At 42.7% G+C, this 25,804-nt stretch overlaps 1 protein-coding gene and 1 long non-coding RNA gene across 7 annotated transcripts in view; both read left to right on the top strand.

Moving 5' to 3' along the window:
• The window catches only part of SLC24A4 (solute carrier family 24 member 4), a 113,412-nt gene that overhangs the window by 52,148 nt on the left and 35,460 nt on the right, over window positions 1-25,804 (top strand). For both annotated transcript variants that reach the window (XM_083614802.1, XM_083614803.1), the window contains exons 3-4: window positions 21,488-21,564; window positions 25,585-25,659. In XM_083614802.1, the coding sequence (XP_083470928.1) occupies window positions 21,488-21,564; window positions 25,585-25,659 (152 nt within the window). The remainder of the gene's footprint in view (window positions 1-21,487; window positions 21,565-25,584; window positions 25,660-25,804) is intronic.
• On the top strand, window positions 2,134-4,978 carry LOC310766279. 5 transcript variants are annotated; one of them, XR_014550004.1, is made up of 3 exons: window positions 2,134-2,470; window positions 3,586-3,797; window positions 4,701-4,978. It is a non-coding gene; the product is annotated as an uncharacterized lncRNA (long non-coding RNA). The 5 variants fall into 5 exon arrangements; XR_014550005.1 differs by having other exon boundaries at window positions 2,137-2,470; window positions 3,630-3,797; XR_014550006.1 differs by lacking the exon at window positions 2,134-2,470 and adding an exon at window positions 2,480-2,836.

Raw genomic sequence — 25,804 nt, forward strand, 5'->3', positions numbered from 1 at the left:
AAATTAATGGACCCAAATTTGCCATGCTTATTAATTTCAGTGGGCCATAACTTCTGGAATGCCCACGGGGCATGATGTAGTCCTTATGGAGTACCCGAACACACTGCAATGATTTTTTTAAAAAAATCATTAAATAATTGAAAGTGCCTTGGGAAATTGTCATGTTCAGCTTTAGGGGGAACTGTTGACCCAGAAGGTAGACTGGAAGCAACCAGCCACATCTTCAACTTGAGAAGCTTGGCTGCTTGACAGCCACTTGAAGATGCTGTGTCCTTAGAGAGTCAAGCTCTCTTTGTCATCGCTACTGCCACCCAGTGGGTGCAATCATATGTGATTAAGTGATCTTGGTGGCTACTGGTGCATTTTCCCAAGTCTTTTTGGCTGTGGCTTCTCCTGGACCAGGATAGCCTTGCTATGGTGATCCACACTTTGGTAACCTCCCATATAGACTACCGTAGCACAATCTCCATGGAGTTACCCTTGGAAGTGCAGGCATGAGAGACAAGATTTGTATATTGTATCAGGAACAATATCAGATGTCAGCAGGGTGCCCATAAAGAAGATCACATGTGTCGTTTAACATGGACACAGCCAGTGGAAGTGTCAGGAGAGGGGAAGGAGTTGTATTTTGTCAACAGCCACAGTAATGGTGGCAAACTTACGTAGCTTCTCCAGCAGAGGCAGAAGGGAAGATGACTATCATTTCCACAGCCAGTGCTCCTGAAAATACTAATTGTCCGCAGAGTGACTCAAATATACCAAAAACACAGTGTACTAATAACTAACTTGTGGAGTTTCAGTAAAGTAAATTAATAACAAAATGAAATTGCCACTGTTCCAAGAAATATGTTCTCATTTTGCAGTTATTTTAGCTGAGCAATCTTTGGCAAAGGATACAGAGTTTGATAAAGTGATCAACTCCAGGTTTTTTTTGGAAATGAAAGGTGGTTAAAAAAAATTATTAACATCATAAATGCAACACTTAATATGTGTGGGACTACCCTGGTGAATGTAAATTTGAATACTGAAGACATCTTTGGCATGTGATGTTGGTGCTTTTCTGTTAGTATAGTTTGCCATACCAAAATAAATATCCCAAGCTCTATAATTGGAAAGATGTATTATTTAAAATGGACATGTTTGAATATATGCCTCACTTCTATTTTAACGAGATTTAGACTCCCTTTAGATTTTATATTATCCAGCAAGACTAATGGTGCCCTTTGGTTGTTCCTTTGCTGGTATAAAGTCTGGTTTAAAGACAATAGACACCCAGGTTCAACTGGATCCTGTGGAGATAGGTCATCAGGCATGATCCCCCTTCTCCCTCCATGTGTTTAGCTTGTACCATTTCACCATAGACATGCTCCGCATGAGGCTACCTTTGAAGGTGACTTGAAAACTACAATTAATCCAGAATGTGGCTCCTAGACTGGTGACTGGGAGCAGCCAGCGGGACCATATAACAGTGGTCCTAAAGGATCTTCACTGGCTCCCAGTATGTTTCCAAGCACAAGTCAAAGTATTGGTGTTGACCTTCAAAGCCCTAAATGGCCTCGGCCTGGTATACCTGAAGGAGCATCTCTGCCTACATTGTTCAGCACAGACACTGAGGTCCAGGTCTGAGGGCCTTCTGGAGGTTCTCTCCCTGCAAGAAGTGAAATTACAGTGATTCGGGAAAATGCCATTTCAGTAGCCATACCCACACCTTGTGGAATGCCTTTCTGGCAGATGCCAAAGAGTTAAACAGCTATAATTTTTTTCATAAACATCTGAAGGCAGCCCTGTTTCAGAAAGCTTTTCATGTTTGTTTTCCCCCTGTATTTTTCTTGGAAGCCACCCAGAGTGGCTGGGGCAACCGTCAGGTGGGTGGGGGTATCAGAAATATGTTATTGCTGTTGTTGTGGATGTGTTCATCATATACTGGGAATGAACTTCCTGCGGTCAGTTTATATCTGGACAGATATATATCACTGTCCATTAATACTGCCATTATCTTGCCTTTCTCCATTTTCAAAGTCTTTCCTTCAATTAAAAAACCCTTTATGGGAGTTTGTTCATATTCACCCTTGGCACCTCTTCTGGTTCCTGTTCTCTTCCAGAGCCCTGACAGTGTCACAATGAGAGGCTTCCCAAGATTCTGCCTGTCCTTTGCATGCTGTTTCAACACTGCCAGCATGAGTGGAATACGTATTACGGCAATTACACACACTCTTCTTCAGACCTGCCTCCACCTCCCCCACAATAATTTGGCTTCTTTCTTCAATATGAGGACTTGTTATTGTTTAGAGCTGTAGTTTGGCTTATCCATTTCAGTCTGCAGTAATTTATTTATGAAAGTATTGCTTCATTGGCTCTGACATAACTTTTATAATAGATTCCCACCCCCCTGTGATGCTTCTCTGGCATTGTTCATGTTTTGAGATCATATTTTTATTTTTATGTTATGTTATTTTGATTTATTTTACAGGTAGATATACAGTTATAGATAATTGATTATAGATAATTGATTACTAGCAGTTTGCTGTTGAGGAAAAGGGTATATTAAGAATTATCCTTTTGAGCCATGACTTTGACCGATACTTTCAAATAAGCATTTTTATTTTCATTATCATACTTTAGACACCAGTATAAATGCAGTTTAAGTAGATCAGAGCTGTGCCTTTGTTGCAGAGCTAATAATTAGCATGTAGATTCTCCTAATGCTTTTGATAACAGGAGGAACCTTTAAAAAAAATAAAATAAAAAGAAAAGGTGTTTTCAAGGAAGGACAAAATATAGATTAGTGTATTTAGGTCACAGCACTGACAACTCAAATTGTTACCCAACAATTGCTGTAAGTATATGGCAGGCCTAGATAGTGGTCTCCCCTATTTGTTTGTTCATTAAACAGTAATAAATATTCTGTTCATGTCATGCTAAACAAATTTTAGGAGGAAATCTACATCCATATGCCAGTGCCTAGGCCATTTCTCAGTCCTGAACCAAGCTCATAGCATCTCCTACTGGGTTTTGAATTTCTTTCCAACTTACTCCAAATGACAGAACTCCAGTGCATTTTTCCTTTTGTTTCATGGAGGTTCACACAGGAGAGTATTTGACCTCCATATGGTATATTACAAATCCCACTTAACAATTTCATAAATGAAGTCTAGAAATCTGTGAAGCTGGCCAACTGAACTGAACTGAACTAAGCCACTTACTGACTCAGTTCATGTGTAACAACTAACCATGGTTTGATGTCCTGGCCTGTTAACTTACTGTGGTTCCTACAAACCACAGTTTCCTGTATTCAGACAAAATAGGAAACTGCTGCTTAGAACAAACCAGGAATGGAAGATTTAATTCTTAAATGCAAAGGGAAGGGAGAGTATGCAAGCTTTAGTGAAGTAATCACTAATGAGCTCAATGGGACTTACACCCAGAGAAGCATGTATAGGATTGCCTCCTTAACTGGAACTTAAATCTGTTGAAAACAAAATGCTGAAATGCCAAACAGCTATTGGATATGGAAGATCAAGATAAAGTGTATTTAGCTTTGTAGTTCAGGCTTCAAGTGATTATTGCCTTATACATACTATCTAGGGGCTCGTATACCCTGTCATATATGGATCTATGTTTAATATCAGACTGTCATTTTACAACATAAAGCTGACCTGTTGGTTAAGTGGCCTTAGATTGACATACTACGCAGCTGACTCCAAGATAGTGAAAACTTGACAAGAATCTAGGAGTACAGAATCTAGGAATTTGCCTGGAGCCTTGGGTCTGCACAAACTGTTGCCTCGGGTAAACAGGTACTGTTAACTATTTATTGCTTTTAGGCAGTTTTGTTATGCGTTAAGCAAGAGGTTATGAAACTTGGAAAGCTGACTCAAGTTACTTTGTAATAATCTTGCATCTATATTTGTAAGAAATGGATATTATTTCCTTAATCTTCCTGTTCATATTCTTCAAGATGAAACTCCCTGCATAAAGTTCATCCAAATTTCCCCATAATCACTTAAATACAAGGTGTTAATGGGTGTGGTGCATTGCTTTGAAATCATTTGCTGATCTTTTTTTGGGGGAGGTGTTTTTTCCAGTCCCATTATTAGAACTTCAGAGCAGATTCACAGTGCTGCTGTGAATGCCAGTTAAAATATAACATCATGTATCCACAGTAGGAATGGAAGGGCCTGTCATTTTTGGTTTTCTCAGTTTCACATTTTAAATTAAATCTTAAATTCTGTTCTCCGCATTTGTTCAGGAATCTGCATTTGTTCTACATCTATCTATCTATCTATCTATCTATCTATCTATCTATCTATCCATCTATCATCTATCTATCTATCTATCTATCTAAAAATCCTAATGAAAATTCATCTTCATTTTGGTGCAGATTTCTCCTAATAAACACATTTTGTATGCAGTTTTTACAAACGTAAACATTTTTTGCAAAGCAATTACCCCCAATATAATGCATTTTTGTGTGTTATTTTCTCAGATGTATTCAATTTTTATTCACACTTTGCCCTGATATATGTGTTTATGAAAACATTTTTGGTTGGTTGGAGGACAGCCTCACGAAATTCAGAAAAGTGTGCATTTCAAACGATGGCTGTTCTTCAGTTCTGATACTGTTTGGGAAAGTGCAGATTTGCTAGATTCACCTTTAGACGCAAACTGAATTGAATTCCTCCCCCATCCGTAATCCACAGGAGCTCTTTGCAGTCATCCCTGATCACTGTGGATGCCAACTGGATCAATAGTCTTCCACTTAGAGAAATAACCTCTGTGGCTTCTTCAAGGGTGATCCCATGCCTTGCATCCTGAAGTCTGTCGGATCCTGCAGCTTGGAGCAATGGCACATTCATGTCATATGCACCCAAAGGAATATTTCCAAACAACTTCTGTTATTGGAGTGGAGTAGTTGGAAATCACACCTGATACAGTGATATCAATAAAAATGGATTGACTCCTTCTTACTGTTTCAGCAGCTTGTTTTCTCGGACTCGTTCTTTTTGGATGTAATCTCCTTGGGACTTTCTTGAGATTAGAAGAATCATAATATTTATATAATTATTTATTTTTAAATATTACTATAGAATTTTACAGGTGGGATCTATAACAAAAAATAAAAACAAATGTGGTATGGAGAGCTCATGTTTAGGTTTCTAGTCAGCCAGCCAGCCAGCCAGCCAGCCATGTCTTCTTCAGTTACACTTCATTCTGGTCCCCATTCCTCCATGGTTTTCCATTTCGCCATCAGCACTCTCTGACCAATGAGCTTGGTTAGTTGACCTTGAGTTTTGAGTTTCTCCCTGCCTTTGAGGTTCCCTGCCCCCACTATCAAACATTATTTGTGCTTGTCCTGAACATGTCAGGACAGCTGCCCCATAGTTTAATTCTTTATTGACAAAGTATGAACTTACAGTAGCTCCTGAGGTGCACTAAATCTGTGTGTGTGTGTGTGTGTGCGCGCACACACACACACGTGCGCACGCAAACACACACACACCTGGTGGCTAGGCAACTGATGCCCCTCCCCTGGCTTGTGCTCTGACCTGAATGGTTGGAGCAATGGGTGGCCATGCCTACACCCTCATCTGACGGTGTGAATGCAAGCATCCTGCAACTTCTACATGCAAGTTGTCACTGTGCCTGCCTTTTCAAGCCCCTCCTGTTTCTAGGGGACAGTGGGGGAGAGGACAGAAGGGATCCTGCTGCCCCCTCCCTTCAGGCACCATCTCTCAGCTCCTGGTGCTGAGTCCTTCCTGCAGCTCCAGCTCCTCTCCCACAGCCTGCACCTCCTCCCTTGTCTCCGACTGCTCAGACCCCTCCCCACCCTCCAGCTCTGGCTCCTGTCTCTTGGGAGGCACAGAACCCCTGCCATCTTCCATGTCTTCTGAGTAATTTTCCGTCTTCTTCTGCATGGTTACATAGACAATATTCAGAAATGGTGGCTGTGCTGCACTAGGTCTCTTCTTTCCTGAAGTTTATCTATTTGGCACCTTTCTGTCTCTCAGGGACATGTGCCAGGCATTGCTTGCTATGGAAGCAAGTGCACATGTGCAGAAACAAAATTTCATTCTCAGTTGCTGTCAAAATTCCGCCCTCAGTTTCCATTCCATTCCATTCATTGAGAGCCAGTGTGGTGTAGTGGTTAAGAATGGTAGATTCGTAATCTGGGGAACCGGGTTCGTGTCTCCGCTCCTCCACATGCAGCTGCTGGGTGACCTTGGGCTAGTCACACTTCTCTGAAGTCTCTCAACCCCACTCACCTCACAGAGTATTTGTTGTGGGGCAGGAAGGGAAAGGAGAATGTTAGCCGCTTTGAGACTCCTTCGGGTAGTGATAAAGCGGGATATCAAATCCAAACTCCTCTTCCTCCTCCTCTTCTTCTTCTTCTTCTTCTTCTTCTTCTTCTCTTCTGAGATTTCCAAGTAATTCCCTGTGTTCTTCTGCATGGTTACGTAAGTAATATTTGGAAATGCCCAGTGGACCTCTTCCTTCCTAGACGATATATATTTGACCCCCTTCAGTCTCTCAGGAATATGTGCCATGTAGTCTTGTGGAAGCAAGTACACTTATACGGAAAACAAAATTTCACTCTCAATCGTCTGTTGGGAATTTCTGCAATCTTCCCAGGAGCTGCTTTGTCCCGTAGCACAGCAATATAGTGAAAACACAACAAAACACAATAGAAGGAAAGGGTTCTTTTGTTTTTGTTTTAACAGAGCTGGAGCACAAATCAGATCATAGGTTTTGAATAAACCAGCTGTCGTCAATTCACTCCAACATTCCAGCCACAGTGGAGAGTTTCAAAGAACTGTTTCAGGAGTGCTTGTGGGTAACAGGGTTTTGAGGGTGGAGTTAGGGGGTATATAACTGAGAATCTTTTCCGGTATATAACTGAGAATCTTTTCACAGTGCAGAGTCACAGAAAGAGTTACGCTCCCTTTTGAAAGAAGCGCTGTAAAGTACATTAAACTGGCTCACAAAGGAAAGATGCCTAGAACAGGAAGAAACATGGAGGCTGAGGAGAAAGACACAGCCTTGTCACTGAGAATCAGGTGCCTTCTTTATAGGTGGGATCAGACACCCCCCCCCAATGGAGCATGTGTGTGCATTGGGCCAAAGAGTCGCAAGGAGTGAGCTTGTCCCACGTCATCTCTAGAAGCTTAGTGAGAGGAGCAGGTCAACTGGCGGGACATCTTTGTAGCTTCCATTCAGTTACGAACCTCTTACCTTACTCTTAAACCTGTGAATTGTGACTTCTGGACTTAGCTTGCTACTGAGTCTGTACCCCAATTAGTCTGAATAAAGATCTCTTCCTTCCTTACAAATAAAAGTCACTGTCATGTTTTTTTGGGAAGGGAGTGTGACATCCTGAAGGGTTTGCACAAAGCGTACATTGAGGTTACATTTTACTGAGCAATCATTTGTTGATTTGTATACAGTCTAAACCACAGACCCCAGGGCTTGCCGATCAGAAGGTCGGCGGTTTGAATCCCTGCGACGGGGTGAGCTCCCGTTGCTCGGTCCCTGCTCCTGCCAACCTAGCAGTTCAAAAGCATGTCAAAGTGCAAGTAGATAAATAGGTACTGCTCAGGCGGGAAGGTAAACGGCGTTTCCATGCACTGTTCTGGTTTTGCCAGAAGCAGCTTAGTCATGCTGGCCACATAACTTGTAAAAACTATCTGTGGACAAACGTCGGCTCCCTCGGCCAGTAAAGCAGATGAGCGCAGCAACCCCAGAGTTGGTCGCGACTGGACTTAACTGTCAGGGGTCCTTTACCTTTTTTAAAAAAACAACAATGAGCTTTCATCCTGATTTGCTTGCTGGGTGTTTCTGCATCTTCCTGTTAATCATCTGTTAATCATACCACACTTTTCAGTGTATTTTCCTGTCACCTTCCTAACAGCAAAAAAGTAAGGTTTTTAAATTTATTTTTTTAAAATAGGTTTTTGTGTGTGTGTGTGTGTGTGTGTGTCTGTGAGTGATAGGGCACTTTAATCCACTTTAATTGCACAAACCTAACTTTCCACGATGTGGTTGAATCCCTCCTGAAAAATATTGACAGTCTGGAGGTGACCCAAGCTACTTTCTCTCCAGCTCAGTGCCTCCATCTGTAAAATAGGGTTAATAGTACTGAACTACCTTTTAAGGGAATTAAACAAAAATCCAAATGAATTAGTGCTGCATTTATTTCGCTAATCTTGACTTTTACACAAAGAATGTTTATAGTCAAAGCAAAAGAGCATTTCTGGAGTCTTGTTTCTTTAAGACACAGTACACCGTCCTTTCAGAATGCAAATATTCGGTGGATTTAATAGTTTGCAGTTCGATTCCGCCGTTTGCTTTGTAACCTGCCACTCGCCGTGACAAAGATAATCGCATTTGGCAGCCTTCTCTTGGTTGAGCCAGGCAAATTGAATTAATATACTGCAGAGATTAAATGTTTTAGCAATTGCTGTTGCTTGCAGAATTGGGAGAGGGAGAGCAAGCAGGTTTTGGAGCACAAGGAGCTTACTTCCTGTCCTGCCATATGGTGCTCTCCCTGAGAGAGAAGGTTTGATCTTTGGCTTCTCACCACATCAAATTGATTACTAAGAAGAAGTGGGGTGGGGTGGGGACTGCAAGCATGCTAAGTGCTGTTTCATTCCAGGCTCCTTTGCAACCGCTAGTCATTGTCTTAGCAGGGCAGCCCATTAAACCTGTGTGCAGAACGGCTTCTGAAGGACTTGCCCTTTGCAGCCTCTTTCAGTGTCGCTCATGAAGTTGTGCGTTGCTTTGAATCAATGGGCCTGTAACTCATCTTGCATCTCTCTTACAAACTCATTGGTTAACAGAAGCAGAGCTCAGGTGTTTTCTGCCCACTGCTAAGAACTGAAAAAGAAAGGGGCGGTTGTTTTGGAAACGACAGTCTGATTAGGTTATTCCAGAGGGGTAACCATGTTAGTCAGTTGCAGAAAAAACAACAGAGTATTGTGTGATGCCTTTATTCTGGCAGAGCTCATTTTGTCAGATGCATGAAATCACCCTTTGGCAGAGGGTGGCCTTCAACTAAGTTTTTACTCAGAGTAGACCACCGATTGAAATTATTGGCCGTGACTTAATAATGTGTATTGATTTCAGTAGGTCTACATACCCTCCAACATTTCTCCAATGAAAATAGGGGCATCATATTCAATGAAGATGATGATGATGATTTTATTATAGTTCTATGTGATAGTTTTTTATGTTAAACTTTTCAATCTCTTTTGTGATGAGATTGTGTACTGTATGCTTTTTATTTTTGGTTTATTGACTGTAATGAATTCATAGAATCAATTGATCTTTGGACAGAGATAGTCTGGCCACAGTGGTGTTTGTTTTGGTCCTCCAGTTGGATTGCTGGAGTGGGTCATTCATGGCACTGCCTTTGGAGACAAACTGGAAGCTTCAGTTGGGGAAGAATGCAGAGGTCATAGTTATGACTGGAACTGCCAGGTTTATTGTACCTGGTATACCAATTTTATAATTGGTGTATCAGGAAGTTTTTTAATGTTTGACATTTTACTTTGTTTTTGTATGCACTGTAGGCTGCCCGTAGTGGCTGGGGAAACCTAGCTTGATGTGTGGGGTCTAAAAGGTTACTATTATTATTATTATTATTATTATTATTATTATTATTATTATAGCTCTGCATCAATGCAAAGTGTCCATTATTATCTTTAATAAAGCCATAGATAGTTTGGGATGTAGATTCAAAAAGGAGCATTTCTTCCCATTGCAATGGGCCCATAACTTCTACTGAGATCCCCTGAGTGCTTCCATTAATAGAGGTGCTGTATTCAGGAACAAGGGAGAGAGCTTTCTGAGTAGTGGCACCTCAGTTATGGAATGCCCTCCCTTAACAGTCTCACATGATACCTGTGAAACATTTTGGCCTCAGGCAAAAACATCTGCATTTACCCAGGCATTCTAATATGTTGTAAATCCTACTTTCATTTTCAAGGATTTTGTCTGCTCTATTATTTATATCATGATATAAATTGGTTGTATGCTGCCCTTAAATCCAAATAGTATAGACATGTTTTAAATAAATGAAACAGGTGCTTTTTATTCTCCTTAATAGTGGTTGGCAGGAGATGCCTTTCCTACTTATGAAGTAGTAATTAAATGCCTACTTGATGCCACTAAGCTATGTCTTGCCTAGTTATGGAGGTTATCTAAGGTCCCTACTCTCTCTGTTAGCTATGGGACTTTGCAATTATGAGTAAATTAACTGAACAGATCCTAGTAGCAGGAGGACAAATAAACAACAACTCTGCTTCCTTGAATGTTTGTTACTTTGGTTTCATATACTGTACAGTACTAATATAAACAAGCAGACATTTCTCAAGCCACAAACTGATATATTGCAGTTATGGTCCTTTAATATTTGCCAGCTTTTTCACAAATGTATGTTACGGAATGTTGGAATGGGGTAGGGGAGGAAATGTTTTGTGCAGTGCCAACAATCTAGAAAGACCTAATGACCCACCCATTTAGTAGAGATCTCCTTCATCTCTGCTTGCTATATTTTGACTGTGCAATGGGTTTTTTTAAAAATAAAAAAACCAGATCACTTAGAATCATAGAGTTGGAAGGAATCCTGAGGATCATCTAGTCCAACCCCCTACAATGCAGGAATGTGCAGCTGCCCCATACGGGGATCAAACCTGCAACCTTGGTATTATCAGCACCATGTTTTAGCCAGCTGAGCTATCCAGGCTTAAAAGGCTTATTAACAGGTTATTGGTGATGATTGAGACATGGAGCCTCCATGTTCATGGGCAGCATATCCCTGGTGATCAGATGCTGGGATGAAAGAACAATTCAATGTCCTGGTTGTCTGCTTCCCAGAAACATCTGCTGTTCCTGTGTGTGTGTGTGTGTGTGTGTGTACGTGCGCATGCATGCATGCATGCATGCACGCACGCACGCACGCACGCTCTTGATAGTGAGTCTTAAAATGGACCCTATTCATTTCATGTAAAACAGAAATAAAATGAGCAGGTGAGTACAGGGCTCCTGCACCTTTAATAATAAACTGCACCTGGTGAAATTTCGTCTTCTACACAACTATTAAAGGTGCAGGAGCCCTGTCATCTTTTCCAACCTGAACAGAAATTAACCCCAGGGAACAGGATGCTCTACAAAAACAAGCAAACAAATCCCCCTCTAGGATGCTTAGATTAAACTGCAGAATCAGCAAGAATTTTCCAACAACTTGCTCCTTATCAACCCAAATTCCTGCCTAAAATAACCCATAGCCCAGCCCGTTATGTATAGCTATTTAAGATCAGGGAGGCTCCTGTAGAAGGACTAATCCCACTTGCAGTAACTGTGTCAGGGAAGTCACAGAATGCCCTGTACAATCAGCATCCTGCTGAGGATTTCTTGCCTCTGTGGGTGAATCATCTGGCGATAAGGTGAAGAAATCACATGCCTGGATGGGTTATAAAACAGCAGTTCCACGTGGCTGGTGAGATGTTCTGTCAGGCTTATGAGATTTTGGAACTTAGTCCATTGGCAAGCTGCCTTCAGCAGTATAGACAGGGCATGTGGGAGCAATGCTCTCCTGCTATACACGAATGTCTGCTGCAATCATTATCTAGTATAACCATCAGGTGTCAGTCACAAATCCACACACCCCTTGCTCCTGCAGAGCCACTCTACATTTGAAAACTAGAGGAGACACACAAAGTGGTCGTTTAAGCAATGCATTTCCATTTAACACTTGTGTGTTGATAACCCAGCTGTTGAGAGTGTTTTTCAAAAAACAAACATATCACATGATCGTCTGCTGAGTTGTCCAAAGCTTGTTTAAAAAATATCTATCTGTAAATACAGAGATTGATACAGAAATTTTCATGGTGTTTTAACCAGTAGTGCAGTAGCAAATTCAGAAGTGCAGTGTCAGGGCTGGTTCAGCACAGAAATTCAAAAGTGAGCAGTAAGGTTGATTCTTTATTCAGAGACACAAAACACAGCAGAGAACTTGGTGGGCAGAACTAGCGCAATGAAGCAGTTGCCAGAACTGTGGATCTGAGCCTCAGACTTCATCCTAAAATTTCTCCCGGGTGAGCTGCCTTCCCAATACAGTGGTACCTCGGGTTACATACGCTTCAGGTTACAGACTCCGCTAACCCAGAAATAGTACCTTGGGTTAAGAACTTTTCTTCAGGATGAGAACAGAAATCATGTGGCGGCGGTGCAGCAGTAGCAGGAGGCCCCATTAGCTAAAGTGGTGTCTCAGGTTAAGAACAGTTTCAGGTTAAGAATGGACCTCCAGAACGAATTAAGTTCTTAACCCGAGGTACCACTGTAGTAGCAAACTCCTTCATGGAGGGGCTGTCTGGGCCTTTTCTTCTGCTGCATGCAATGCCCTCCTCGTTCTTCAGGACAGAGGAGGAGGGGAGGGGGAAACTGTGGAAGTGGCAGATTGCTGGGGATCTGTTGCTGCCTCAGCCTCCTCCTCCTCAGCTGTCTCACTCTCAATTAAACCTATTGCTTGCTCAGCCTCCAACCTGTCTGCCCCCTTTCTTCCTCTGACTTGGCTTCTGAATCCCACCACCATTCTCCTGACTCGGAGCCTTCCCACTCTGAAGCTTCCCTGTGGGGTGGGTTCCCTGGCTGTAGCCTCCCACCATTCCCCCTTGTCTAGCCAGTCCCTGATATGCAAGATCCATTCATACAAATCACAGCCACGCCCCTCTCACTGTTATGCTTCCTTATAAGACTTTATAATCCACTAAGATTATACAGTAATCTTATAATTATACAATAAGAGCAATTAAGGATGCATGTGCTACTATTTTTTGTGCGTGTGCATAGGCAAATGATTTGGAGAGCTCCAGTCTCTTCTTTCAGAGCGAATGACATTTTCCTTGAAGTTCCATCTTACATAACAGAACTTGGAACATCCTTTGTTTTCAGTGTTCCCAAATGCTTAGCTTTGGAGCATCCAGAACAACAACTGCATTATGTTCTTCCCATGTGCCTTCTCAAGAGTGGCCCAAGGAGCTGTTGGAAACATGCCTGGGAAGGCCCCCAACTTCCCAAGTCTTCGGGGCGTCTCTCCAGTGGTCCTCCTTGGCTGTAAATCTCCCTCAGTCCAGAGAGACCGGTGATAAGCGACCCCTCTCTCCTGAGAGGAGCACACTCGTCTTCTGGCGTATCGTTGCAGAAGAAAGACTCAATCAGTAGCTCTAAAACTACTTTATTTGCAGTCTATATACAAAGACTCCATCAGCACGTCTGTGCTCTTTCAGCATCAGTACAGAACAGCAACACTTTCAGAAGTGAAACTAACTTCCAACAGTCCTCAGACTTCCTGTCTCATGCTCACTCAGACACTCACATGATGTACACAAAACATAGTACAACAGTACCACTTGCTGGAGCAGCTTGGATAGATAAAAATCCTAACAGGAGCCAGTCCTCAATGGCTGACTCACCTTTCACTCTGATTGGCTTGAATCAGCACAAAGGGGGAGACGGCTCCTTGTCAGTGACTGGAAAGATCCACTTTCATGCTGACTGGGTGGTTCTAGGGTGCTAGAGACAGGGACCTTGCTGAGTCTTTGATCCCCTTTGATGACTGGGCCACCACACCTCTGGTTTTAACAAACGAAAGACTGTGTTTGGAAGAAGTGGTCTACTTTCATTATTTCTGGTGCTCGCAGCAGATTATTGGGGGAAAGTTAAAAGAATAGAAAATGAGTTGAAAGAAAAACCTAAAATGGCAATTCACAGGACATATCTTGGATATGCTTACTTGGAAGTTGTTTCCACTGTGTCCAGTGGAACCAGCCTGAGATGTTTTGCTGCTGTAGGCAAAATGCCCTGATGCCACACCCCACAGAACCTGCCAGTGCAACTACACAGGTGCCTTTGGCTGTGCCACACTGCTGCCGTAATGCAGTGACAAGGGTGCAGTGGTGCGAGTGAAGCCTGGGGGGTGGGGTGGGGAGGTTGGCAGCAGCTCAGTGGCTGGGGTGGGGAGAAGGTAGGGCAAGGGTCGGATCTACTACCTGATGCAAATGGCTTCACCTTGTCTTATTGATGAATGGCGCTCACCCTCTGATAAGTTTTAAGGTTGCTGCTTAGTGATGCAGTTCCTAAGCTGCAATCTTACGTACAATTATTATTTTAATAGAATTTTAGCTTGCCGAGTGTATACTCTCTTATAGAGAGTAAGCCCTTTTGAAATTACAGGGACTTCTGAATAAACATGCATTATTATTAATAATATCATCATTATCATTGCGTAGGATTGCACTGCTAGCATGTCGATGTGTTATCATGCATATAGTGCTGGACTAGAAATCCTTACTTGGCTTTGCTGTGCAGCTTCCTGGAATCTGTTGAGCAAGTAATTAGCATTTAGACTAACCTACCTGTAGTGCACATAAAATGGGATCGCCCCAGGGATGCTATTGTGAGCTCCCTGGAGCAAAGGTGGCATGCAAATGAGATAGACAAATAAAATAACATACATCCCTGGCTTACTTATTTGAGGTCAGGTAGTGGGGATGTAAGAACATAAGAAGAGCCTGCTGGATGAGGCCAATGGCCCATCTTAGTCCTGCATTCTGTTCTCCTGATTGCCAACCACATGCCTGTGTGAAACGTGCAAGCAGGACCTGAAGGCAAGAGCACTTTCCCCTCCTGTGGTTTCCAGCAACTCGTATTCAGAAGCATTACTACCTTTGACCATGGAAGCAAAGCATAGTCATCACAGCTAGCAACCATTGGTTGTCTTATCCTTCATGAATTTGTCTAATCCTCTTTTAAAGGTGCTGGTTATCACTGCCTTATGCGGAAGCAAGACCCATAGTTTGACTATGTGCTGCGTGAAGAAGTACGTCCTTCAAAATTCAGCTTCATTAGATATCCAAAAGTTCTAGTGTTATGAAAGAGAGAGAAATAAAACTTTTCTCTATCCACTTTCTCCATGCCTTGCATAATTTTATAAACTTTTATTGTGTCACCCTTTACTCACCTCTCAGGACCCGGAGTCAGGAGTAGGTCAGCAAGAAACACCTGGTGTCAGTGAAGTTAACTCTAGATTCAAAGAAACCGAAACAGTGCTGGCCTGGTGATCACAGTAACTCTTCCCAGTGGGTCCCTGCTTTCCCACCACTCCCTAAGGCACTTCCCTCAATTCCTTCCCCAGCATCCTAAGGCTCCATTGTCTCATCTCTCTCTGCTCTGCCCTCTTCATTCCATGTTCTGGGAGACCAGAAGAGGAGCAGAGCTGGCCACAGCAGGAGGGGGGGACTCCCTGAGGCACGTCCACCACATGTGATAAAAGGTTCCTTCTTTTTCTTTACATTTCCAGCATTTATTATCATGTCTGATACATTTTTGCTAACTTCACTGGTGTTAAATACCACCTGTACATCATTTTCATCAGATTTTCTCTTAATACATTACAAGCTGTAAACTGGATTCCTTTTTTCCACAATTTCTCCCAATCCTCCATCAAGATATTGTGCCCCACATCCCTGGCCCATTCAATCATTACCAATTTCACTTGTTCATCTTTCGTATGCCATTCCAGCAATAATTTATACATCTTAGATAGGTTTTTTTTGTTTTTGTATCTAGTAATTCCGTTTCCAATTTGGATTTCTCTATTTGAAAACCAATTTTCCTATCCATTTTAACTCTACAATGTTCTCTTTGAGGTGAGACAACCAGAAATGTACACAGTATTCCAAATGCAGTTGCGCCATAGATTTGTATATTGGCGTTATGATTCTTATTATGGCAGTTTTATTTTCAGTTCCTTTCCCAATGATCCCTAGAATGGATCTTGCCCTTTTTACACCTGCCACACTGGGCCGACATCTCTTGACCCCCGCCTGCCATCTTGAATGCAGCTTCTGGCTTGATGGAGAGACCCTACCATACTTCCTCACCAAGGCCCAGAGGCCACAATGAGTTTGGATGAAAGGAAGCAGTGCTAAGATTGGAAAAGGGGATGGTTTAGTTCCGAATCAAGTGTCCCTGAATCCAAAACCATTAACGGTCCACAAAGTACACAGAGAAATATTGCAGACTTCCAGATGCACCACCAGTGTCATGGTGTAACTTCCAGTCAATTAATACCATCACAACGCAGCTGCATTGGTTTGGGTTTTTGAAGGTTTCTAATGAAAGACTGGGAGGAGCTGGGAGTAATTTAATTAAACTGGCTATAATGGACACATGTTCATTTTTCTTCTCCCTTACATTTTAGGTGCATAAACATTGTCCTGTCGTTTGGTACCAGCTTTGCCAAGCAACACAGTGGGAATTTAGTTGGTTAATCATAAATGGGGACGCATGCTGCCTTTTGTACTGAGGTCTGGGAGAGAATGATAAATCCCGAGCAGCAGCGCAGGGGGCAGCTGTATAGGAGGATAATGCACTGCCTGATGCAAGTGATTTGAGGGAGCTGCTTGATTTAGTAACATCCGGTTTACATAATGTGGAGCGATTCTGGCCTCTCGAAAAATCGACAACAACCACTGAAGATTACCGCACGCCAGCAGCCGTTTTGTGGATTATCTGCTTCAACGTCCCAGAAGATTAATAATGTCACTTTCATCCCAGTGTCAATATGCACCATCTCCTGATGAACATGGTGCCAGAAATGCTGCCAATCTCCCTTTCCCTATTTCCCCTCATCTCTGCTGCTCAAAACAAACACACTTGCCCTCCCACACCCCTTGTATATGGCTCTTCCAAGCACAGAAGGAGAGAAGTGAGGGAACTAGTCTGAGAATTAAGTGTTGCCTGTTTGTGACTTTCTCCACCCTTTCATTAGGAGTTGGTGAGTGTCATTTCAGAGGTGACCTCATAAGTGCCCCATTTTTCTTGTCTCCTGAATTCTTCACTGCCCCCCTCTTTTAACATAGCACAGTATTTGGGGCTGTCTTTGAAAATGTTCTGGAAATTTAAGTTGCTTAGGAACTAAATATCTCGAACTGAGCAATATAAGCACATTGGATCAGTGCGTTGCCATCTTCACTGGTTCTCCATTGCTGGGCCCTACTCATGGATTTGAACTTTAAGATCCTTCACAGCTTGGGACCAGCTTGGGGTGAGGGTGCTCTAAAAGAGAACTGCCTCTCTCTGCAGATGTCTGCCTGGACCTTGAAACCTGGTTAAGACCCACCATAATGGAGGGCACACTCAATTGCAATTATTGGCTGGAGCTTTCGTTGCACCTTTAAGCAGATAGAGACATATGGCCCTATTGAGAAATGGCAAAAATCCAGCAACAGTCAGGTTGTGACCAATGATGGTCAGCTCACCCTAAGGCTGCACTACTTTGGGATGCAAAATACGGTTTCATATGATATATATGTTTTGCATGTGCTTCCTTTGTCCCACAGCCTCCACTTGTAGGTAACATTCTCAAATTATTTTCTGGGCCACTCTCTGTATTGTCAGCTAGTTGCTAGCAAGAATTCTGCATAGCGTTGCCTGATCAGAATTTCAAATATAAAAAGAAGCAGTTAGCACATCATTTCTATGGAATTGCAGCAGAGCCTAATATATTCTTTTCTGTAATAAGCATGTCTTCAATGGTCCATGTGGTTCTGGAGAAAGAACATGCATGTGCATATTCTGGGCTAAAAAATATGGATTCTGCAACTGATATGAATCATACACTGAGCTTAATTTATTATACTTCACTTTTACTGCTTTGCTTAATTAATTCTGTGTCGGCCATTCTTGGTGGCGGGGGTGGGGGAGGGGGTAAGTATGCTTTGGAATACAGTACTGACTCCCCAACCACTTCAGATCTTATTCAGCCTCTCCCTGCCCCAGCTTCTCAGATTTCAGCAGTGATGGAGGCTAGGAACTTGTGAGATTTTTTAAAACGAATGTTGAGATTCCCAGGTAAGCTGAAATATGCACTCTGCTAGACTCACAACATTAGGGTTGCCATATTTCAAACAGTGAAAATCCAGATAGAAAAGTTGTTGTAAATTAAGGTGACTCTTCATATAAGAATTGCTAGGCAACTCTGGTTTGATAGCAATGATGAAATATACTGCAGAACACAAAAACAGCAATAAGCACTCTGTTTCTGTTATATGCCCAATTCTTGCACTCCTTCCCCCTCTCCTTCTTGCTTTATTGGCCGCTGGATTATTTGCATTTGTCTTGAATATTTGCAGAGAGGTTTGTAAAAATACAGCTTTGTCTTTGGGACTTCAGAAAAGATTGGCACATTATTATTCTTTTATTCTGTGATGATGTTGCGCCATTTGGTGCCCATTGGCATGAAAAGTGCAACTGGGAAGGTTTGTATCTGTATCAAAGCAACATTTTATGTGCTACTCCCAATTGATTGCCTATTGAATTTTGAAGTGATTTATCGGCTATGCTCCTGAACATATTATGAATAATTCAGTCCTTTAATGCAGTTTGCAGCATTAACACAACTTTATTTAGTTCCTTTTGGCTGGGTTTTCAGAAGTTCCTGCTGTTTTTAAAGGAGCCAGGCTTGGGACTTAAAAAAAAACAAAACAAATCTGATTTGCAGTACTCGGCAACACACTCTGAAAAGCAGGTTAGTTGCCCTTCTGCTGTTACAGGTGCACCAGAAATTTAAAATGCAATGGGCCTCTCCCAATCCCCCCCCCCAAAAAATTTGCACATTCACATCATTATTGCAAACAGACCAAGATTTTAGCCACAATTTGAATTGGGTTTGAAAATCATGGTTAAAATTTGAGGGGCCAATTTGTAACGTGAAAAGGGAAACTATCCACTGCAAAAGAATACAAATATTTGCATAAAATTTGCATGTGCTGGTTTATGTGTCTAGATGCATATTTATCAATAATTACCTTAATTTAAATAGAAATACAATTTATCTCACTGTTATGTACTGAGTTGAATAGGATCCAAACTGCAGCAGTCTGATTGGTCCTAGAACAATAGGATCCAAAATGCAGCAGTCTGATTGGTCCTAGAACAATAGGATTCAGAATGCAGCAGTATGATTGGTCGGCAGGAACCACCCAATCATGCTGCAGATAGAAGTGAATCCACAACCTGATTGGCCTACAGGAGAATTCCGGAATTAGTCAATCACGTGCAGCCCATTGTGTAAATAATGTACATAAGCAGATACTTTGAGGGGACTATCTTCATTCCTCCTCACCACTATGAGCTGAATAAAGAGCATGAAATCACTTTGCGACTCTGAGTATATTTCACTCACTATAGTGGGGAAGACTTTGGTTAGCTGACTCCTGTGCCTGCTCTGTTGCCTCCAGACTGCCTCTGTTTTGTGAGAGGGATTCAGTCACATTCCAGAAATTTAGGTTGGGGCAATTAAAGTGGATCAAAGTGCTCTGCACAGCAAATTCTCGAAGAACTGACCACATGCTTTTGACTGTAGGGACAGTGTAGACCCAAATGAACATGATGGGATAGGGGAAAGAGAAGGTAGCTCACACTTAGGGACATGTTCTTGAGAGAGTGGCAGGAAACCCATGTTATTTGGATTCTTCATCATGAGAGCTCCCATCTCAAACTTGGGTCCCCAGCTGTTGTTGGACTACAACTCCCATCATCCCAAGCTAGCAGGACCAGTGGTCAGGGATGATGAGAGTTGCAGTCCAGCAACAGCTAGGGACCCAAGTTTGGGAAATACTGCTGTAGAGCAAGGGTGGGGATCCTCCTGGGCCCAAAATGCAGCCCCCCAGGCCTCTCTGTCTGGGCCCCAGGACACATCCTTGCCAGCACCTAAATTTTGCATGAATGGGATGTGGCCAATGGTACAAAGATGAGAGACACATCCTTTGCCCCACACTGGCATGTGGCTCTCAGCTGATTCCCCTTCATAGAATCATAGAGTTGTAGAGCTGGAAGGGACTACAAGGGGCATATAGTCCATCTCCCTGCAATGCATGAATATTCTGCCCAACAATGGGGCTCTACCAACTGAGCTGGAATGCTCAGTTTGGATTTTTTTTTAAAAGGTTCCCCATTCATGCTGTAGGGTGACCATAGGAGACAGTCTAAAAAGAGCTACGGGGGAAAGGCTGTAGCTCAGTGGTAGCACTTCTGCCTTGCATGCAAAAGGTCCCAGGTTCAATCCCCTGTAGGTCATGGAGAGCCTCCTGCCTGAAACCCTGGAGAGATGCTGTCAATCTGTGTAGACACTGCTGAGCTATATGAGCCAATCATCTGACTCAGCTTCCTGGCAGCTTCCTGTGTTCCCAAGAGCTGCTCGTGCTTCTGATTCAGCTCTGTTGAACCAAATACAAGCATTTTTCAGAGTAAAATGGGGGCACATCCAAAACATCCTTTTGCAGCCACTCAAAAATCCTGGGGAATGTGGTAGGAACCGTGGCCTTCAGTCACTTAGAAGCTGCAAAGAATAATAATAAAAAAGCAAGCTTTCACTTTAGCCTTGCAAATCAGCCTACAGAAGTTACTATCGCACAAATTGAGTATTAGGTATTGTCCGATATGGTGTTGATGGAAAGGAGATCAAGCACTATGTGTGTGCCTAAATCTTCTTGGTGTAAGGGATTCCCTGCAGTCCTGTTGCCTCTCATGTGTGCGTTGGCTTAGATATGCTCTCTGCATGCAGATTATTCCGTGGTGTATTGAGGCCAAAATCTCTATTTCAGGAAAATTAATTGGATTGAGATTTATTCATTTGAGGTTTAATATTTGTTCCCCAGAGACGGAATGAAAGTGTTGCCGTCTGCAGTGTACTCAGCTAATCCTAGCCTTTCCTGAATGTTAAGCTTTCTTTATGGCGTCAGTGCTGTTGCCATACAGAATCATAGAACTGTAGAGTTGGAAAGGACTCTGGGGGTTTTCTGGTCCAACCCCTGCAATACAGCCTCCTCAACTGAAGCCTCCTCAACTAAAGCATCCATGGCAAATGGCCATCCAACCTCTGCTTTAAAACCTCCAGTGAAGGAGAAACTACCCCTCCTGAGGGACTCTGTTCCACTGTCAAACAGCTCTTTTATCAGAAAGTTATTCCTGATGTTTAACTGGAATCTCCTTTCTTGTAACTTGAAGCCATTGCTTTGTGTCCGACCCTCCAGAGCAGGAGAAAACAACCTTGCTCCATCTCCCAAGTGACAGCCCTAGAGATATTGGAAGGTGGCTATCATCTCTCCTCTCAGTCTCCTCTTTTCCAGGCTAAACATATCCAACCCCATCAAGTTCCTCATAAGGCTTGGTTTCCAGACCCTTGATCATCTTGGTCGCCTTCCTCTGCACACGTTCAGCTTGTCATACCCTTCTTAAATATTTATAAAGACATTGAACAGCAACAGGGCCCAGGACAGAACCCTGAAGCACCCCACTTGTCACTTTTTCCCAAGATGATGATGAGCCACATCATTTGCATATAATGCTACTCCTCCCCTCTTGTGTTTGTTTGTTTTTGACTCCCTAATTTAATATTTCCTGTTCTCTTTTTCTTTCTTTCTTTCAGCGATTCATGAATTTCCTGATGATCTATTCACAAATAAGGAAAGGCAGCAAGGAGCAGTATTGCTACATATTCTTGGTGTAAGTATACCTAACTTTTCTCATATATGTTGCTGTTATTGTGCAGATGGTTAGCTTAAGCGTGACACTGATTGATTTCTTAACTCGGGGTGCAGATGTTGTTGGACTATGACCCCAATGATCCCTAACCATTGTCTGTGCTAGCTGGGGCTGGTGGAAGTTGGAGTCCAAAAACATCGCGGGGGAAGGGGACACACTGATTCCCACCCATGGCCTTAATTTATATATGCCTTCCATTTATAGCCAACCTCATCCTGAAGGGCTGGAGAGAGTAAGTTCTTTAATGGAGCTCTGCTTTCAGTTGACAGACTTCCTGGAGACTATGAAAAGCCACACAGCCAGTCAAAACAGAAAATACTTGCTTAGATGGACAAACCGTCTGACCTGATACGATGCAGTAGGAGTGCCCACAGAGCCTCAGCTCCTAAAAAAGCTCAGGGCAGAATCTCACATGACACTTAATATGGGCTGGTGGTTGACAGAAATGCTGTAGGATATCTCTTCACCCTGTATCATTGGCTTCTGCTGGTAAGGGCAGGGAAATTCAGTGTGATGATGCCAGGACACTCACAAGTTTTGCTGCATGTTAGGAAAGCTGAAGGGAATAACTTAAGACTTGCCTGCTATTTCTAGCAGCCTCATAATGCGCAGTTGTGTCCTGTTTTATTTGCCTTTTAACTTTGGTTATCCTGATGCAAAACATGGAGAGTTCTCCTTTACATCCTCCTTGTGCTTCAGGACCAAATTACATGTTGAGTGCGAATGCATGTAACAGAAGTCTGATGGAGATTATTATTATTGTAAAAGCTGATTGGGAGCAAGGATGCAGGGCTGAGCACATAACCCTTTCACTTCTCCTCATGCAGTTTTAAATGTATGTGCAAGCATTCATAGAATCATAGAATTGCAGAGTTGGAAATGAACCCCCCCTGGGTCATCTGGTCCCTGCAATGCTGTCCCTGGGTGGGCTTGAACCACCAACCTTCTGATTAACAGCCATGTGCACTGACCCCCAATTCATAACATTCATTGTAGTTTAGCCCTCAGAAAAAAGAATAAAGTATATTTCCAGGAAAACCTGTTACAATTGTGGTGCAACGTTTTCTTAGTTTTTAAAAGAAAACCTTCAGTGTCCCCTGCAGCTGTTGATTATTGTGAAATATAGATCCTATATTGTTATATATAGATTTCATTGAGGTAGACTACAAAATATCCCATACAGGGAGCAGCAAGACAAAATAAACAAAACACCAAGTGGCAACTTTAGGGAGATGTGGCTGTTTCTTTTTGGTGCATTGCAAACTTTCTAGAAAGAAGACCATTGGGCATAACCCAGTTTTCTTCATCTAGGATTGGTAAATGGGTCCCTCCAAGCAACCAAGTACACATGCAGCCTGATCATATGCACATTGGTCAGAAATAAGTCAAATTTTGTCCAGTGAGACTTTCTCCTAGATCAGCCTGCGCAGAATTTGCAACTTTAAGGTGGTTTGTATACAGCAATGCAACACAGAGCTCTTGAACATGCAGGCCTGCTCACAGACTTCACAGGAAGATGCACAGTAGGAGAACTCTTGCAGGTGCATTTTCCAGGCTGTGAGATGGTTTGCACTAAGAAGGGGAAAGAGACCTATGGCGCTTCTTAAAACAAGAAGACCAGCCCCAAGCTTTGTGTGTATACTGACACACACACAGCACTGTGGCTCCCCATTCTGGATCCCCATTCCTGTCAATGGAAGAGACAGTAATGAGCAAGTGGAACCTTCTCTCTGTAGAACTGAATAATGAAGATCTTGCAGGCGGGGGGGGGGGAGGTCTTGCTTTGGAGTCTCCATGCCTGCAAAACACCCATGTATTCAATTGACTGTGTGTAGTTCAGGGAAGGTACTTACCTATTTTATTTATTGTTTACCATCTAACATACAGTTCAGGTGCAATTTCTGCTCATTGGACACACCTTCCGTCAGAAGGGGGCGATTTTTGTTGATTCTCCTCCCCTCTGCAGCTTCTTGTGGCCCCCAAAAATCTAATGTTAGAAGACCTTCTAAAACAGTTTGCTGGGAGGGGGTGGATTCTGCGGGGGGTGAAGCAGTATGAGCAGAAATCACCTTCCTTCTCCCTTCCACCAGCCTTTAATGGACTGAAGGTCCTTTTGAAAAAGGAAGGACTCCTTCTGTTCACAGAAAGCACAGTTAGGGTCCAGGTCTATAAGATGGCAGCAAGTTACAAACCCATTTCCGTTTTGGATTTCAGGAAGTAGTAATTGCTTGCCTATGATAAAGCCTCCTCTTCTCTTCAGCAGTTCTACAAATTTCTGAACTAATTCAATTCAGTATCCATAATCAGGCTCGGTTATATTTACATTTCTGCTTTAAAGTCACCTCTTCAGTGGTTTCACATTTTAAATGCAAATTGTTCTTTTCAATTGTACTGTTTTAAAGAATAAATCTGAATTTCATGTTTGTATTTTGAGGAATCGGATGATTCAAATAGCCTCTGGCTAAATTGCTATTTTAATAATAAAAGAGATTAGAGGTCTGTCTTGGTGAGGAGAACTGAGAGAGTGTTTTGGCACCCCGTATTGCTGCTGTGACTAGCAGAGGGGGGTATGGGACCAGGGGTTGATCAGACCAGGTAAGAAGAAGGGGCATAAGAAAGTTGAAGGTCATTTCTCCTTCTTGGCCATCTTCCACACAAAAGACTTTGGGTTGCCATAACCGAAAGTCCTCATCCCTGGTCCTGTTGCTGCTAGGGGCCAAATCAGCCCATAACAAGAGATCCCTGACCTACCATTTGATAGTTGATGTGGTGGCTGATCTGGCATGTATTACTAAGACCTGGAGAGGTGTCCTCGGAGGCTTTGCCCTTCTGGTTACTCGGTGCAGCAGCCACACAAGTTGGAGGGCCTAGGGTAGGGTCACTGTTATTCATAGGATTGCAATCTTCTTGACCAGCAAACCCATCCATTTCGGATCCAGTTTCAATGGTTTGTTCGCAGCATTCGAAACGCCCACTGTCCTGGGCACATTTTGCGACAAGGAATTTCATTAGCGCAAGCAGTTTCTGAGCTCTGGGTGCAGTATTGTGCCTAAGATTTCAGATTAAAACTGCAGAGTGGAAGGAAAGGAGGACCTTTTTCTACCTCCCCACTTCCAGCTACTCTCTGAAGACTGGAGAAGAGACCCTCTTAAGAATATTAGGGGGGCAGGCAGGGGAAGCATGGCTTTGTATTTTGCAGTCTTCACATGAGAACTAGACCATGTGAAAAATGAATATAATATTTTAGCTGCATTTCATTCATTTTCAGCTTTGTGTTCTTTCTATAAAAAGTGTGCCTAGACATTCCATGGTTGCACCCATAACCTAGGTTTAAGGTGCCATTTAGCTCCTAGCTTTCGTATCTCAGTTTCTAACACTATTTGTTCATAGCGTTGGGGCCATCAGGAGCTCCCTAGTGCAGCTGATGGGTTCACTGTCAGTGCCGGTCAAGAAGCCTCACTTTGTCCATTTGCAGGTGTGGTTTGAATCCAAACTGCGCTTGCAAACAGACTTCAAAGCAGCTCACTGTAACCACCAATCAGCAGTAATTGAAAGCCCTTTTGAATGTTGACCACTCTACTGACCTGTCAGTGTTGACCTATGGGGGTGGGAATTAAGAATCTAGCCTGCTGGCCAAATCCAGCGCTCCACCCCTGAAATAAGGAGATGGAGGACTCAGTAGGTGGAAGTCACTGGAGGCAGGAAAGCTAAGGGTAGGGGACCTAGGTGAAAAGTGGCTGAAGGAAGGGAGTACACAGTAGAACAGGAATGGGGAACAAATGTTTATTAGACTCCAGCTCCTACCATCACCACTGCTGCCACGAAGACTTGGTACTTGTAATGGGGATTTTTTCTAAGTGATTCAGTTGTCAGTTGAGTTTGGGGTTCATTTGTTTAATTAGGATCAGTACTCAGTACTAAGTGAGTTTCACTTGTGACCAAATTTTGTAATATATTCTTGTTTTTTTCTCCACCCCACAGGCTCTGTATATGTTCTATGCCTTGGCTATTGTGTGTGATGATTTCTTTGTTCCATCTTTAGAAAAAATATGTGAGGTACGTAAAAGAGGCTTTTTGCTCTTGGAAACCTATGCATTCACAGTTGGTAGACTTAAGGGGGAGAAGGTACATCCCTGTCTGACAAAATGGAACCTATATTATTTCATCCTTCACATCAAACACGGGACTGTTTATTCTAACC

The sequence above is a fragment of the Podarcis filfolensis genome, assembly GCF_964270895.1.
Source record: "Podarcis filfolensis genome assembly, chromosome: 1".
In the NCBI taxonomy this organism is placed as follows: Eukaryota; Metazoa; Chordata; class Lepidosauria; order Squamata; family Lacertidae; genus Podarcis; species Podarcis filfolensis.